This window comes from Oryx dammah, unplaced genomic scaffold (genome assembly GCF_014754425.2).
Source record: "Oryx dammah isolate SB20612 unplaced genomic scaffold, SCBI_Odam_1.1 HiC_scaffold_11210, whole genome shotgun sequence".
Classification (NCBI taxonomy): domain Eukaryota; kingdom Metazoa; phylum Chordata; class Mammalia; order Artiodactyla; family Bovidae; genus Oryx; species Oryx dammah.
Genome location: NW_024080603.1, coordinates 4,928,441 through 4,943,789, shown reverse-complemented (window position 1 = coordinate 4,943,789; position 15,349 = coordinate 4,928,441). Strand labels below are relative to the sequence as shown.

The 15,349-nt window shown below is 39.5% G+C and overlaps 2 protein-coding genes and 1 long non-coding RNA gene across 3 annotated transcripts in view; 1 reads left to right on the top strand and 2 right to left on the bottom strand.

Annotated features, from left to right (window-relative positions):
- Positions 1-3,419, bottom strand: part of LOC120860992 (geranylgeranyl transferase type-1 subunit beta) — a 54,691-nt gene extending 51,272 nt beyond the window's left edge. Inside the window, exon 1 of the mRNA XM_040236700.1 lies at positions 3,262-3,419. Within this exon, the coding sequence (XP_040092634.1) occupies positions 3,262-3,401 (140 nt within the window). The 5' untranslated portion in view covers positions 3,402-3,419. The remainder of the gene's footprint in view (positions 1-3,261) is intronic.
- Positions 3,420-7,387: 3,968 nt separating this feature from the next.
- Positions 7,388-15,349, bottom strand: part of LOC120860990 (coiled-coil domain-containing protein 112-like) — a 30,443-nt gene continuing 22,481 nt past the window's right edge. The window contains exons 6-10 of the mRNA XM_040236699.1: positions 14,863-15,253; positions 10,520-10,930; positions 8,991-9,086; positions 7,705-7,823; positions 7,388-7,478 (exon numbers count right to left, since the gene is read on the bottom strand). Of these exons, the coding sequence (XP_040092633.1) occupies positions 7,448-7,478; positions 7,705-7,823; positions 8,991-9,086; positions 10,520-10,930; positions 14,863-15,253 (1,048 nt within the window). The 3' untranslated portion in view covers positions 7,388-7,447. The remainder of the gene's footprint in view (positions 7,479-7,704; positions 7,824-8,990; positions 9,087-10,519; positions 10,931-14,862; positions 15,254-15,349) is intronic.
- On the top strand, positions 8,398-15,298 carry LOC120860991. Its single transcript, XR_005720472.1, has 4 exons — positions 8,398-8,422; positions 8,760-8,878; positions 11,447-11,508; positions 14,884-15,298. It is a non-coding gene; the product is annotated as an uncharacterized LOC120860991 (long non-coding RNA).

The window sequence follows — 15,349 nt, the reverse complement described above, 5'->3', positions numbered from 1 at the left end:
TTAGGCAAACTGTCTCGAATTTTAGTGGGCATGAGAGCCACCTGGGATGCTTACTATGCTGCTAGACTCCCAAGCCCATAAGAAAGTCCGATGCAGCAGATCTGGGGAGGGGCCTCAGGTATATGTATTTCTATAAGCACCCCGTTATCACTGACTGAGAGACACACTGTCAGACTGTGATAGACTTCAGATAAGGGAGGAAACCAAAGAACAGAGAAGTTGCTAGCTGGTAGGTGGCTAAGTGGTGACCTCAGAGGATACACAGGGGATATGGAGGACACCAGAATAGAAAGACTTTGTAAATGTCTTGGAAACAAAACAAATTGTCTAAACCCTTCTAGAAGAGCTGGATCATTAAAAATAACAGAATATGGTCAATATTTGCTTCTCAATTTAAAAAAGCCTACTCTAATGCCCACTGCCCAAACACAAATGGCAACAATGTCACATAACCAAAAAGCTCTCTAAACCATTCATGGAAAGAAACCTGCTCAATGATAAAGTTCACAATCCAAGGTCTATATTCACCTGAGTTAACTAGTAACTACCACTTTTCAGAAGATAAAAACCTTGAGTGAACCTTTTAATTTTCATAAAGCCACTATTAGAAAAATAAAATAAAAATAAAATTATTCTATTGGTCAGGCTAAAAGAGAGAGAGAAATGATTTTGCCAAAATGATGTGTCAGAAAATAAGAGTCTAAATGTCTAGTTCAACAGTAGCCTTCCTAGGGGTCAGCTGCTTCATATCTATCAGTAAAAAGAAATGAACACAGGAACACCTGAATCACTACTTTCCGGGGGTCCCCAACCGCTAGGATCTAATGCCTGATGATGTGAGTTGAAGCTGATATCATAATAGGAATAAACTGCACAATAAATGTAATGTGCTCGAATCCTGCACTGAAACCCTCCCCACTCCTCTCCGTCCATGGAAAATCACCTTCCATGAATCTGGTCCCCGATGCCAAATAGGTTGGGTACTGCTGCTTTACACCATATCCTCATACCCAGACACATGGCAGCCCCTCAATAAATGCTTGTGGAATTTAACTACAATATCAGCTAACAGTTATGACTTAGTTAACATGCTGTTTTATCTTAAGTAAAAATTTTGTGACTGGTCACCTTTGCTTAAAAAGTTGAAGCTTCTTTCACAAGCATCTTAAAGTCAATTATGAATCACATACACCACGAAAGGATTTAATGTTGAACTAAGGAAAGTAAAAAGTTTAAATCAAGAAATACTGAAAAACTTCTAAGAAATCACTAGAAAAACCAGTATGTGCAGAGTATCTTAAACGTCGTTATTAACTGAGCCATTAAAAAAATCCAAAGTGATTAGGTAACAAACATGAAGCATAAAAAGAATATAATTACTATTTCTTTACTAGCACAATATATTACATATCTGTTATCTAATATACAATGCCTGGTATAAATTCTAAGGTTATATGGTTATTAAATCAATTGTTAATTGTTCAATCAGAGAATTTTTGCTGCTTTACTTATGCTATGAGCAAGATTGGAGTTTACTGCCAACATACATTAGTCTATATGGTTTTGTCCTTGCTGAATTTTAAAGAGATCAAACACAGTGGCATTTTGAAAAAGCAACACAGACCTGTGGTAGCTACGAACAAAGTTCAACTGTTCAACAGTCAAAACAGAATGATATTTTTAATTCAAATGCCTTAAATTCACATAAAATTAATCATCATAAACCATAAATGTGATTTACCAGTATATTTCTAAACAACCCATACCATCACAATCAACTGACTGAGTTTTGGAAATGCTAATTTAATCCAGGTCAAGACATAGGCTCTACCAAACAATGCACATGGATGGAGAAAGGAATATAAATGATACTTCACTCCTTCTTTAGCAAAAATCTGCTCATCTTTCAGGGCTAATCTCAGAATGATTACTCAACAAAATTATGTACTTATTGTCTGCCTTTATGCCAGATTAGTCAAGGATCTAGTGCAATGCTGTCCAGCAGGACTTTGTGAGATGACGGAAATGTTGAAACACAAACAAAAGCCACAGGCCAGTGTGGTGACTGAGCACTTGAAGTGTGGTAGCTACTGCAAACAGAGGAAGTGATTTTAAAATTTTATTTAACTTTAATTCAAATTTAAATATCCAAATGTGGCTACCAAATTGGATGAAGCAGTCCAGGTGTTATAGAAGTAAACAAGAAAGACAAAAACTGCCTTCCTGACGTCTACAATCCTGTGTGAAAGATATTACACAAATCAATCAATATATAATTTCAGGTGGTGACTGGAAGTAGTCTCTTTTGGAAAGGGTGATTAGGGAAAGTCGAAGGAAATCTGGCTTAGGAACCTATTGAAAGCCCTATTGAAACTGTTTGCGCGTCTTGTTCAGCTGTGCTCCAGCACCTATATAATATTTCTTGACCGTGTATGCAGAAGTAATCTATAAAACTTCCCAAACTGACTCAGTCATGAAATGGTGAAACCGTTTAACCCCAAGCTCAGTTAAGAAAATACGGAAAGAGATCAGGGCAAAACCAATCTGCCGTCTCTTCCAAGCCAGTCCAAAGCATCTTTGGAATCTCACTTTGAAATACAGCAATGCAGAGCAAAGATCGCCTCCTCCTCTCGTTCTTCTCATCCCGACTTCTACTCTGAATGGCTAATTCAGTTTCTTAGCCTCTGCCAGATCACAGTCCTCAGACAACCCCAATTCACAATGCTACTGCAAATAAAACTTTAACAGGCTGCTCCAACTCTTTACCTTTTACGCCAATCCTTAGACTTAGAATTCCTGCAAAGTTCTTATCTACGGAAACCTTAGAGGCTCTCTGCCGCTCCTATACATTGAATGCCTTACAGACATTCAATGAAGAGTTAATGACCTTACGGAGGCAAGGGAAACACTGGAGATTATTAGTTAAAATACGGTAACAAATGCTCTTTTTATACTCAGAGGTGAGGCCAAGTGACTCACAGGCTCGGGGAAGCAGCTCAGAGTTGATACGAAAATATGGTTGGTAAGTGAGAAAGGGCGGAACCTGAAGATTCCAAAAGCCCGCGACTTCCAGCTCGTCCCAGCCCTCTCGCCTTAGCTCGCGGGAGCAATGGAGACCGTACCACGGCCCGGGAGGCGAGGCAGTGCCCAGTGGGCGGCGGCGCAGCCCCCTGCGGGCGCCCACTAAGACATCAAGCTCCGCAGCGCCTTTCGGGGGGCCGGGCCCCGTGTCGGCCCCGCTGACTGTGAGCTACCAATTACCTGCTGGTCTCGAGAGAAGAGTAGCGCTCAGGCAAAACCTGAAGGCAGCGCTGGAAGAACCGCACGTGCCGGTCTCGCAGGAAATCCAGCCGCTCTCCCTCTCCGCTCCCCGCCGGCCGCTCATCCTCCGTGGCCGCCATACTGCTACGGAAACGACGTCCGCGGCGACCCGGAAGCAGTTGGCGCGCGGTTCGAAGGAAACCGAGAGGCGACACCTGGGGGGAGTGCGTGGGGGCGGGGGCGTCCGTGGGGAGGGGGCGTGCGTCCGTCCGCCCCCGCCCCGGTTGGCGATTGAAACTGCATGCTGTCGACCGAAGGCCTTACGCGGCAATTTCTCCTTCATATTTCCCCTTTGGTGGGGCACGATCTTCCCCTTTTGTACTCTAAGCCCAAACCTTTGGAAACACCTCTTAAACCGTGTAAAATTCCGCCGACAAATCCTTCCAGAACTTTTATCTTCGTTCGATTTTTGGGAAGAAGTGCAAGGTCAATAGCTTCAAGGTCGTTTTGAAAAAATTAGGGCCCTAAACAACATTAAGATGGTATATACGAAAACTGAAATAAGTCAGTATAGAGTTGCCAACAGATTCATTTTTGGAGGGCCACAGTTTTAAGCTGAATGGAGAAAATCTACAAAACTAATACAGAGATAACTAAATGCTCGTTAAATCATTATGAGCTACACAAGAGATGTTTCTAGTCTTCTAGAATACCAGGAATTGCATGTGCGTGCGCGCGGGCGCACACACACATCACTGTTAATTCCCATACGAGGGTTTGTATCAGACACACACACACACATCACTGTTGATTCGCATACAAGGGTTTGTATCGCACACATACCACTGCTGATTTGCATACGAGGGTTTGTATCATTTCCTTTTAGGAGACTAGAGATTTTACACTTTAAGTCAGTGTCATCCAGCATCAATAATGCATCAATTTGCAACAGCAAATAAACGCTAGGTGTTCTCCAAATATGCATATGCTAGAAAGTGAAATAGCATAAGCTTCTTTTTAATTTTCTTCAAAAAGAGGGATTTCAGTTGCTTCAGCCATACATTCTTCCCTTTAAAAAGTTTATGAAGTAGTCTTAGGGGAAAATATCCACGCAAGGATCCGGTCTGAACTCGGTTTTTACAGTCAGCTAATACAAGTTTGGGCATAATTTTGTTAGTCTTCTTAGAAAATGTATTTCTTAAAAAGCATACCATGTGGGCTGGAGTTTTCACCAACCCAAAGCACCCTGCATAATGTTAGGTACTGCTGCTGCTGCTGCTAAGTCGCGTCAGTCGTGTCCGATTCTGTGCGACCCCATAGACAGCAGCCCACCAGGCTCCCCCGTCCCTGGGATTCTCCAGGCAAGAACACTGGAGTGGGTTGCCATTTCCTTCTCCAATGCATGAAAGTGAAAACTGAAAGTGAAGTTGCTCAGTCGTGTCTGACTCTTAGCGACCTCATGGACTGCAACCCACCAGACTCCTCCGTCCATGGGATTTTCCAGGCAAGAGTCTGGAGTGGGGTGCCATTGCCTTCTCCGATGTTAGGTGAAGTGAAGTCGCTCAGTCGTGTCCGACTCTTTGTGACCCCATGGACTGTAGCCTACCAGGCTTCTCCATCCACGGGATTTTCCAGGCAAGAATACTGGAGTGGGTTACCATTTCCTTCTCCAGGGGATCTTCCCGACCCAGGGATCAAACCCAGGTCTCCCACATTGGAGGCAGGCACTTTAACCTCTGAGCCACCAGGGAAGCCCGATGTTAGGTACTAGTAACTAATTATTCCAGGTATTCCTACGTGTCTTTAACACATACTACATTAACAAACTGCCAGGTATGGGCAGAAGGCTGTCCTTGGTGCTTCTGTACAAACATGGAGGCCAAGAGTCACTGTCCATAGGTATGTCCAGTCTAGAGGAGTTTTCATTCCACGATTACAATGAAGATTTTTCTCACTTGCACAGATACACCACCAAATGGCTGAAGCTATTCAAAGCTCAGACAGAAAGACAACCTGGCTCTTAGTGGGAAGCCAAATATTTCATCTGATTCTCAGCTCAAGAACTACTAATATGATCCAAATGGAGAAAATATTTCTATGGTGGACTCACTGAGAGAGAATATACTTCCTAGGTAAGTAATCATCCACCTTCTCATGGGTGATTCTGACCATACAAGAATTCTGACATACATGTGACAGAATCTAACCCTTCACACAGAATGTCACTGCACATTATTAGCTAAAAAATGTAGACCACAAGTCTTCAAAGTATAGGAATGACAGAGTATCTATAAAACCGAATATTATTTAGCTATTAAATGATGTTTGAATTATATAGAAACATAGAAAAGTTGTACATGATGTAATGCTAAGTGATAATAGTATAGTATCTAAAATGTACTCTAAGAATAGCTACTTAAAATATGTAGGTATATTTTCAGAAGAAGTTACCTTTAGAGTAGTAGAATTGTGGGTGCTTTATAACATTTTTCCTTTAGTGTTTTTTCCCTCAATTTCTTAATCCAGTATAAGAAATGTTTATTTGACATCTTTTCCATGAGCCTGTAACTGTAAACATTATGTTTCCTCTACATCCTTTATACAAAGGATCCATATGATAAATTCCTTATCTACTTCAGATACAACTACAAGGACAGTTTCTTCAAAATACTATACTTTCTTTTATAAAAAAAAAAAAAATTAAGTAAAAACTGTAAGAATCATCTCACCCAATACAATAGGCTTACCTTAAATGCAGGAAACAGAAAGCTGTATTTGTGTACAACAAAAAAGCAACACGTTAGAAAGCAATGCATAAGAAACCTTTACTTTGCTCTATCTTGTTGTTATTCAATTCTGTTTTTAAATTCTCTTGTCCTGTTATTTGTATTTTATTTCTAAGCTACCTCAAATCATTTTAAAAAGTTAAGGAGAACAAGTGCAACAAATAAAATGGGCATTCCTGAGTAACTGTGTTTTATATTAATTCTCTCTTTTTGAACCAAGAATTGTATAAATAGAATTCAGTTTCAAAATTTGGAAGCCATCTACTTTGAGTATTAACTGTGAAATAAGAAAAGGTTTTAAACACTACTCCTAGTAAATTTGTATCTCAATCATTTGACCTAAATGATCAAATTATAATTAACATACTCTGAGATGAAAGTTATAAGAAATTTCTTATATTTATCATGTATGTGATGCCCTTCCTGTATGGTGGAAACTACTTCAAGTTAGGAACTAAGATTAAAAAAAATTTTTTTCATAAAATTGTGTCGAATGAAGCTAAATTGTGTTTTCATTTATAAAAGTTTGGAAATTTTAAAACTGACTCTTTTGACCAAATGTTATTAGTCTACCAGTTTAAAAATTTTAAATACCACTAAGAAATATCATAGTCCTTTAAAGTCAGCTTACTTCCGATGCTGTTAAAAACAAAACTTTGGTATCTTGAGGCAAACAAAGCACCAAAGAAAACTGCATCAGCCGAGAAGATGAGAAAGGACGCAGGTTTATAAACGTGTGGGCCCAGGAAGGCTGAACGGAGACGTGAAACAGCTGAAGGAGACCAGTAAGACTGTTTATCAACAATGCAAATAACAGAATATATAGGAGGTGAGAAGTGTATTTTTAAAATAAATATTTTCCTTATAAAACAAAGCATGCTTCAAACAAATACAAAATATTTGTTACACAAAAATGTAGTAACTGACAAATTACCAATTTGTTAAACTTAGAAAAAGTTCTAACTTATTTCATAACTCAAAAGAAAAAACTTAAAATTTTTGTTACTCATGTTAATTTAGTTCCAAGTTATAAATGGTACAAAATCTTGGTTTAAAAATGTCACTCTATGATTGTCTCAATTTATTTTGCCATGCCATGACAAAAAAAAAAAAATCTTTCAAATGTTTTAAGTATTTAAATAAAATACTGTTTCTAACATAAACTTATTCAAAGAACTTTTACATCAGTAAGCCAACATATATTAATTACCCTCTTAGTATAAACAAGAAATACTAATGACAATGCATTGTAGAACTTAATACCTGCCAATTCACATGCAACACAATAATCAATCTGAAGAGGCTAATAAAATTTTAAGGACATGGTCATTCTCTCCTCCTATAACTCCGTATGCTAACATTCTCATCAACTGAATGCCAATTTCATGATCCCATATTTTCTAAACTCCTTGTCTCCAGGTTGGAATAGCCCTAAGGAGAAGAAAAGAGAGTATAAATATATAGGGTATTTTTTTAAAGTCTTGATTAAATGTTAACTTTTAAAAAAGTATATAGATTTGTTTTATCTATATACTTTTTAAAAAGTTTATAGTAAACTTTATTATAAAATATATATAAATTACATAAAATATATACAGTTCATATACAGTTTACTAGGTTATTGTAGAGTGAACACCCATTCGAACTCCTTCTTTACCTATGTGGGATATGTAGAAGTGGCCCAGAGCCTGTTGGTCCTATCTTTTTGGTCCGTTCTTCCCAACCTTTGGTAGGTTTGTAAAGTCTAGAGGGATCTCTACTAACATTGTTTTCAACCTGTAATCAGAAGGAAAATGAGTGCCAGTTAATTTATATGAACTATTCAGTTTGTACTTGTAAGATCCTTAGTAACAGAAAGTAGGTTTAAGAAAAATACTTGATATTCCCTAGACAGATATAACCCTGTTAATAACCTCTTCAGTAATCTTCTAATTGTGCACATACAGCTAAAATAAAATTTGGATTACATCAATTTACTAATAAAATGTTAATTTATTTTTTCTAGTTACTTTATTTTACTTCCGCTGTTATTTTTTTGTATTTCTCTCATGAGGGAAGTCGGAGAAGGCAATGGCACCCTACTCCAGTACTCTTGCCTGGAAAATCCCATGGACAGAGGAGCATGGTGGGCTCCAAGTCAGACACGACTAAGCAACTTCACTTTTCACTTTCATGCATTGGAGAAGGAAATGGCAACCCACTCCAGTGTTCTTGCCTGGAGAATCCCAAGGACAGGGGAGCCTGGTGGGCTGCTGTCTATGGGGTTGCTCAGAGTCAGACACGACTGATGCAACTTAGCAGCAGCAGCAGCAGCATGAGGGAAATATAACTCAGCAAACTATGACAGACAATAAATTTAAGATAAATAACCACCAGTAAGTAGTCCTTTGTTTCATCTGTGAGAGTCACTAGTATCTTTATCACCAATGAAATTAAACAATGCTCATCGTTGCTATAGATCTAAAATACAGGCTCATATAGGAAGAATGGGGGCTTCTTCTCTGGTGACAATAAAGTAGCCACCTGCGATGCATAAGACCTGGGTTCGATCTCTGGGTTGGGAAGATCCCCTGGAGAAGGGAAAGGCTACCTACTCCAGTATTCTGGCCTGGAGAATTCCATGAACAAAGGAGCCTTGTGGGCCACAGCCCATGGGGTCGCAAAGAGTTATACATAAATGAGCAATTAACACTTTCACTTTTTTTCACATAGGAAGAATGAAGAAAAGAACAAAGAGCAGGAAGAGAGAAGGAATTCAGGGTAAAAGAAAACGAGGTGCTTATAATGTGAAATGGTAGAATTAAAACAGTTGCTTTGTAATTGGTAAATAAGTAAGTATGAAATAAAGGAGATGGAGATAAAAGAGAACTGGATTTTATGTTTGTATCCTTACAAATAAAAGAATTATAACAATGAAAATAAATTAATCTCAGTGTAGAGTACCTTTTCTTTTAATTTTGCCAGTTTTCTTTGTTTTTCTGCCTTCTCATCTCCCTTTAATTGTCTATTCAGAATTTTCAATTCAAGTTTATGTAAATCCTAAAAGACATATACCAACAAAAAAGATAACATTAAGAAGTAAAATTAACTAGAATTTGTTTCAAAGTTTAGTTGCTTGCATGTAAAATTAAATTACCTTATACAGCAATATACCTTTAATATCAACTTTTTCCAAAAAGAGAAAACCTAAGGGCTTTATTTTCTCTGAATATCAATGTAACACATGCACATCCTTTCTGAATCACCTTCTTTCAACTGTTTGTTTTATTTTATGGGTCAATCTAAAACTTCTTTCTTTTACTGGGTAAAATTTTCAGTTATCAATACAGAGATGTCTGGTTTTAGATCTCCTGCATTATACTTTCTGTATAATACAAGGTTTTCTTTTTTTCTAAGTCTTTTATTATGTGACTTGCTTGCGTTTTTGGGGAATGGATCTTTGGTTGTTTAGGGAGATTTTTATATATGAGCCAAAAGAAATACCATTAGTAATGTGTTATGCCTATTATTTATTATTATTTTTCTTTGTACTTCCCTTATGTTTTGCTTTATGAGTGTTGCCCATATTTGCATGTATATTTTGATGCAATTCCTAAGTTATCTCTCATTTGTACTCTTTTTCATTTTAAAGTACCCTTCCTTGTCTTTAATATATTTGGACTGAATTCTGCCCTATCTGATGAGACTGCAACTTCTTTCTTTGATTAGGAGTTTTCTTGTATACATTTGTTTAAAATCACTATAATCCTACCTCTCAGCAATAACCTTGATTCCTTTAAGTATATACTGAGTATAATGTGCTAGACCCTCAGGGTAAAGCATGAACAAAAAGGACAAAACCTCTGCCTTCATGGAGCTTACACTATGGTAGGAAGCTGGACATTGACCAAGTAAGCAAATCGCCTACGGGGAAAACCCAGCCAGTCTGGCAGAGCAGACAAGACCTTTGTGGCCTGGACTGTGGCTGCCTTTCCAGTCTCGCCTCCTGCTGGCTTCTGTCTCCCCTTGATACTGGCTTCCGTCTCCCCCTAAGAATACTGGAGTGTTTAGTTTCCCCCATAAACTACTGTTACGCTCCTCCAAGCTGCCCATTCATGCTGTTCCCTCTGCTAGGAAGGAGCTCCCCTTTCCTTCCCTTTCTTCTCTTTCAAGACTCAAGTGTTGCCTTCTGTCTCACACAGCTGTGGTGAGCCTCCCTCCGTGCACTCCACCTCCCCAAACTGTCTGTCGGTACCTCAAGCGCCACACTGTTTACCATATCACAGCGAAGTCCCCTATTTGCACACCAGTCATTCCCACTAGACTATAACCTACTAGAAAGCAGGGAGCACAGCCTACTTATTTTGGAGTACTAATGCTAGGTCCAGGCCAGATACCTAAGAAGCATTCAATTAATTTTTGCTGAATTGAGCCTGGAAGTCATACGTCCATGTGTATCACTGAAAAATTATTCAGGAAATGTATTTACTCACTCTTTCTTGAAACCTGGAAATTTCATCAGCAGCAGTTTTCCTTTTTTCTGCCTTTTCTGTCTTTTCCCGTACCTCCTTTTCAAGTCTCAAAAATTCCTCCTGTTCTTTCTTCTGTTGGGTGTAAGTCTCCAGCAGCAATTTTAGTTTACACTGGCGCTGACGCTCTCTCTGCTGCTTTTTCTCTTTCTCTTCCTCCTCTTTTAACTGGGAAGCATTTTTCATTGACATTTCTATACTTCTCTGTTTTTTCCAAGCTTCAATGGCCAATTTTTGCTTCTTTCTTTGTTCTTCTTTTTGTTTTTGATTATCTTCCTGTTTACTATGAGAAAGTACTTGTATGCTACCTTTTTCCTTTAATTTGAAAATTTCCTCCTTTTTTTGCTGCTTTTTGGTTTTCCAATGCTGAATAGACTATGCGGTTAAAAAACAACAATAGCAAGAAAAAAATTTTTTTAATAACCAAAAACATTTTATTTTTTATTTTATTTTTATTTGGCTGCACCGTGAAGCATGTGGCATCTTAGTTCCCCAACCAGTGACCAAACCTGGGCCTCAACAGTGAAAGCACCAAGTCTTCACCACTGGATTGCCAGGGAATTCCCACCAAAAGCATTTTAAGATACAACCTCAAATCCGTATCTCTTTCTACATAGTGACTGCAGTATGCTTGTTGCTTAGGTTTGAAAAGTGGTTTTTTAAACCAATGCAATTTTTTTCTACTTCTCTTTGTAAAAAATTTAATGTATCTTTTAAAACACTAAATAATGGCCTTTCCATTGGCCTTTCTCTTCCTCTTTGAATCACCAGGTACACAAGGACTGCACCTCATGAAGTCTCCTCCTCCCCTTTACCTCCTTCCTTGATGTTCAGAGGGAAACAGTCCTTTCCTCTGATCATTTCACTTCTGTTTCCAAATTCTCTTTCTAGGCTTATAATCCCTTCTGAGTGACCCATCTCTGGTCAAATTCAGAAAAGGAGTTAAAAGTGAGGTAGGTGAGGATATGTGGTCTGAAGCCAGGTATCTGGGACCAAATCCTGGCTTTGCCATTTACTAGATGTAACCTTGGATGAGTCGTTACATGTCTCTGTCCTCATTTTGCTCATCTGTAAGTGGCAGGCAGCATTTCTCAAACAGGGTTGTTCTGAAGTTTAAATGAGTCAGTGCCTGGCACATAGTGCTTCAAAAGTGTAAAAAAAAAAGGAGGGGGGAATAGCTTCATATCTTTATATGTGGGTATGTAAAGATTATTTAAAATTCTAGCGGCCTTTTCTATGCCATAAAGGAAACGGAATTACTTTTCCTGAAATTCCTCATGATATATCATCCACTTTCATGAAATACATGCTTATGCTGCGTGTACTATACGCAAGACAATGTGAATAGGAACCACAGGTGATTAAACAATACCAACTGCCATCTAGGCCAGTGCCACTCAAAGTCCCAGTCCACAACAATATCAGGAATTCATGCCGGAAGGCAAATCAATGTACTGCTTCTTTCAACGAGGGAGTTTTCTATGAAAAAACAGTCACTTGAACTAAATAGCATGCTTGCTGCTGCTGCTGCTAAGTCGCGTCAGTCGTGTTCGATTCTGTGCGACCCCATAGACAGCAGCCCACCAGGCTCCCCCGTCCCTGGGATTCTCCAGGCAAGAATACTGGAGTGGGTTGCCATTTCCTTCTCCAATGCATGAAAGTGAAGAGTGAAAGTGAAGTCACTCAGTCGTGTCCAACTCTTCTCGACCCCATGGATTGCAGCCCACCAGGCTCCTGCGTCCATGGGATTTTCTAGGCAAGAGTACTAGAGTGGGGTGCCACTGCCTTCTCCAAAATAGCATGCTTACTGGGTAGCTGATTCTTGTATAATCATAATAACTCATTGAAGACCAGAAATAGTTTGCAAACTAACATCCAGTCCATGGACCAAGTTTGACCAGCACTGCTCTAGGTGAGATAAGACATGCGCATGAATACTAGAACATATTTTAGAACATGCCATCGCATATCACACAAGACATATAAACAAGTGCTAGTGAAATTCTGAGGGGTGAGTAGGCAAAAGGAAGCAGCATATGGTCTGGGCAGATGTAGGTGAGTTAGCAGTGGAGGGTGGAAGAAAGAAGGAGGTTCCAGAAAGTGAGAACAAGATCAGCAAGAGGACATGGACCAGAAAGATCATGGAGCGTCTGAAAAGAAGTATGTTCATTTAGGCAAAACATAGGATATGTTAAAGGAAGTGGGAGATAAGAATGGTAAATTTTCTACTCAACCTTCTCAACTCAACAGATTTAAAATGCATTTCTGGACTTGGCTGGCCACCCAGTGGTGAAGACTCCATGCTTTCACCGCAGGGGGCATGGGTTTGATCCCTGCTCAGGGAATTTAATATCCTGCATGCCGCAGGGTACGGCCAAAAAAACCCCAAAATACAAAACTGCATTCCTGATGCTATACTCCCAAACTTCCCACTTCTCCTCGAATATGTCCTGCTTTAGTAAATGACATCTCCTCTTTCACACTCTTTCCTATATCACCCCGACATTCAATCAGTCATCAGTCATCAGGAAACAGAGTGGCTGGGAACAAGAAGAGAAAGCCAGAATCTAGGTGGTTTACCTTTATTACAAGAAGCACAGTTAAGCAACACTGTTCCTTTACCCTAGACAGGTGGTTCTGAAACTTGAGCTTGTTAACAGAATAACCTAGAGGCTTTATTTAAACTCAGATTTTGGGGCCCCACTCCCTGAGTTCAGACTAGGTCTGGGGTTGGACCCTGCTAAATTCTAACAAGTTCCCAGGTGATGTTGACTTTGCTAGTCCTCAGACCACTTTGCTGGCCCCTGGAAAAAAATCCCAAATAATTCTTGTGTGTGAAGTCACTCAGTAGTGTGCATCTCTTTGTGACCCCATGGACTGTAGCCTACCAGGTTCCTCCATCCATGGGATTTTCCAGACAAGAATACTGGACTGGGTAGCCACTTCCTTCCCGACCCAGGGACTGAACCCGGGTCTCACATTGCAGGCAGACACTTTACCGTCTGAGCCGCCAGGGAAGTCCAAATAATTATTAGATTGTTATTTTTTTTTTAATGACTTATGATTCAAAATGTTTTCTTAAAGTCTTAAGTGTCGACCTTATGAACATTCAACTTATGTTGGAGAGAAATAATAGCAACAACAAACCACCAGCTATTTCCTCTAATACTTTACATGTAGAATCAAGTATTTCTTTAATGCTCCTTTTTGGCTATGTTGTCTGCTGAACCGTCATACCTTTCTTGTCAAACCAAATTGAATTAAAATTTATTGCGCTCAAGTCTACAAAAAAAAAAAAAAACAACTTAGGACTATCTAAGCCTATGGTTCTTGACCAGGGGCAATTTCTACCCTCCAGAGGACATCTGGTAATGTCTGGAGATATTTTGATCACCATATTTAAGGTGGTGCTGCCGGCATCTCCTGGGTGGAGGTCAAGGATGCTGCTAACCACCGTACAGTGCACAGGACAGCTCTCACAGTACAGAACTATCCAGTCCAGACAGTCACCAATGCCAGTGTCGAGGAACCCTAATCTAAACCAGAGCCACAGTAGTATGTTTGTGAAAATGGGACCTTTTAGGTATTTGCTACAATTAAGAGTTACTCTGTACTCTGGGGTTGCCAAAACTTTGAGTCTTTTAAAATAAGTGGTGCAACTAAAGTTCCAAAACTATTTAGAAACTTTTGAGTCAAAGAATTTTTTTTCCCTACTGCCCTCTTTATTTTCTGTTGAAAATAATGTGGACTTCACCAGTATGATGACTTTTATCAAAAGCCTGGTTAAATCTGAATTTCCCATTTCCAGTTGACAGAGAATGCTGACCGCTGTCAGATGTTTTCTGACTCACTGTATTATTTCTTAGAGTAGATTATGCTGGATGTTGAGTATGTCAACTATTAAGTGAAGTGAAGTCACTCAGTCGTGTCCGACTCTTTGTGATCCCGTGGACTGTAGCCCACCAGGCTCCTCCCTCCATGGGATTCTCCAGGCAAGAGTACTGGAGTGGGGTGCCATTTCCTTCTCCAGGGGATCTTCCCAATCCAGGGATCGAACCCAGGTCTCCCACATTCCAGGCAGGCGCTTTAACCTCTGGCCACCAGGGAAGTCCCAACTATGTCAACTATAGTTCCACTAAAATGACTTAACTTCTCAATGCCTCAGTTTCACCTGCTATGAGACAGGGGAAAACCGTTAACATATCTCATAGGGTTGCACTGAAGTTAATAATATATGTTGAAGAGTGTAGCACAGTCCTAGAACACAGAAATATACAGTAAATAATAGCTATTATAATTCTTATTACCTCTTTTTTTCTTTCCTCTAGGGCCAGAAATTTTTGATACCATTTCTCATGCTGTTGAACTTCATCCTGCGTTCTTCCGGGAAGGTGCTCCAGAACTTCTCCCATGAACGCTGGCTTCCCTTTATGCTTGGTTCTCATCTTCACAAAGTTCTGGTGATCATAATCATCCCAGCCCCCTTGGCGCCCTCCTGTCTGCTGAAGGAACGTTTCAAACTCTACCACTTCTTCTGGAAGAGCACTTGGTGTGACTTTGTCCACAGGAACTTTGCTCGATGCTGCTCTGAAAGCCTTCTCTGTTTCTGAATTACCCAAAGCCCATGTGTCAATTTTTCTTGATATGGCACTCAACTCATTATTAGTTGTTTTCTCTTCTTTAATAAGCTCTTCATATCTAAAATTTTAAAAATAAAAGTTTGAAAAATAAGATACAAACCAATCCATGTTAGCCCTTTGTTTTCCTTCAAATTTTATTATTCCCAGCTCTTTT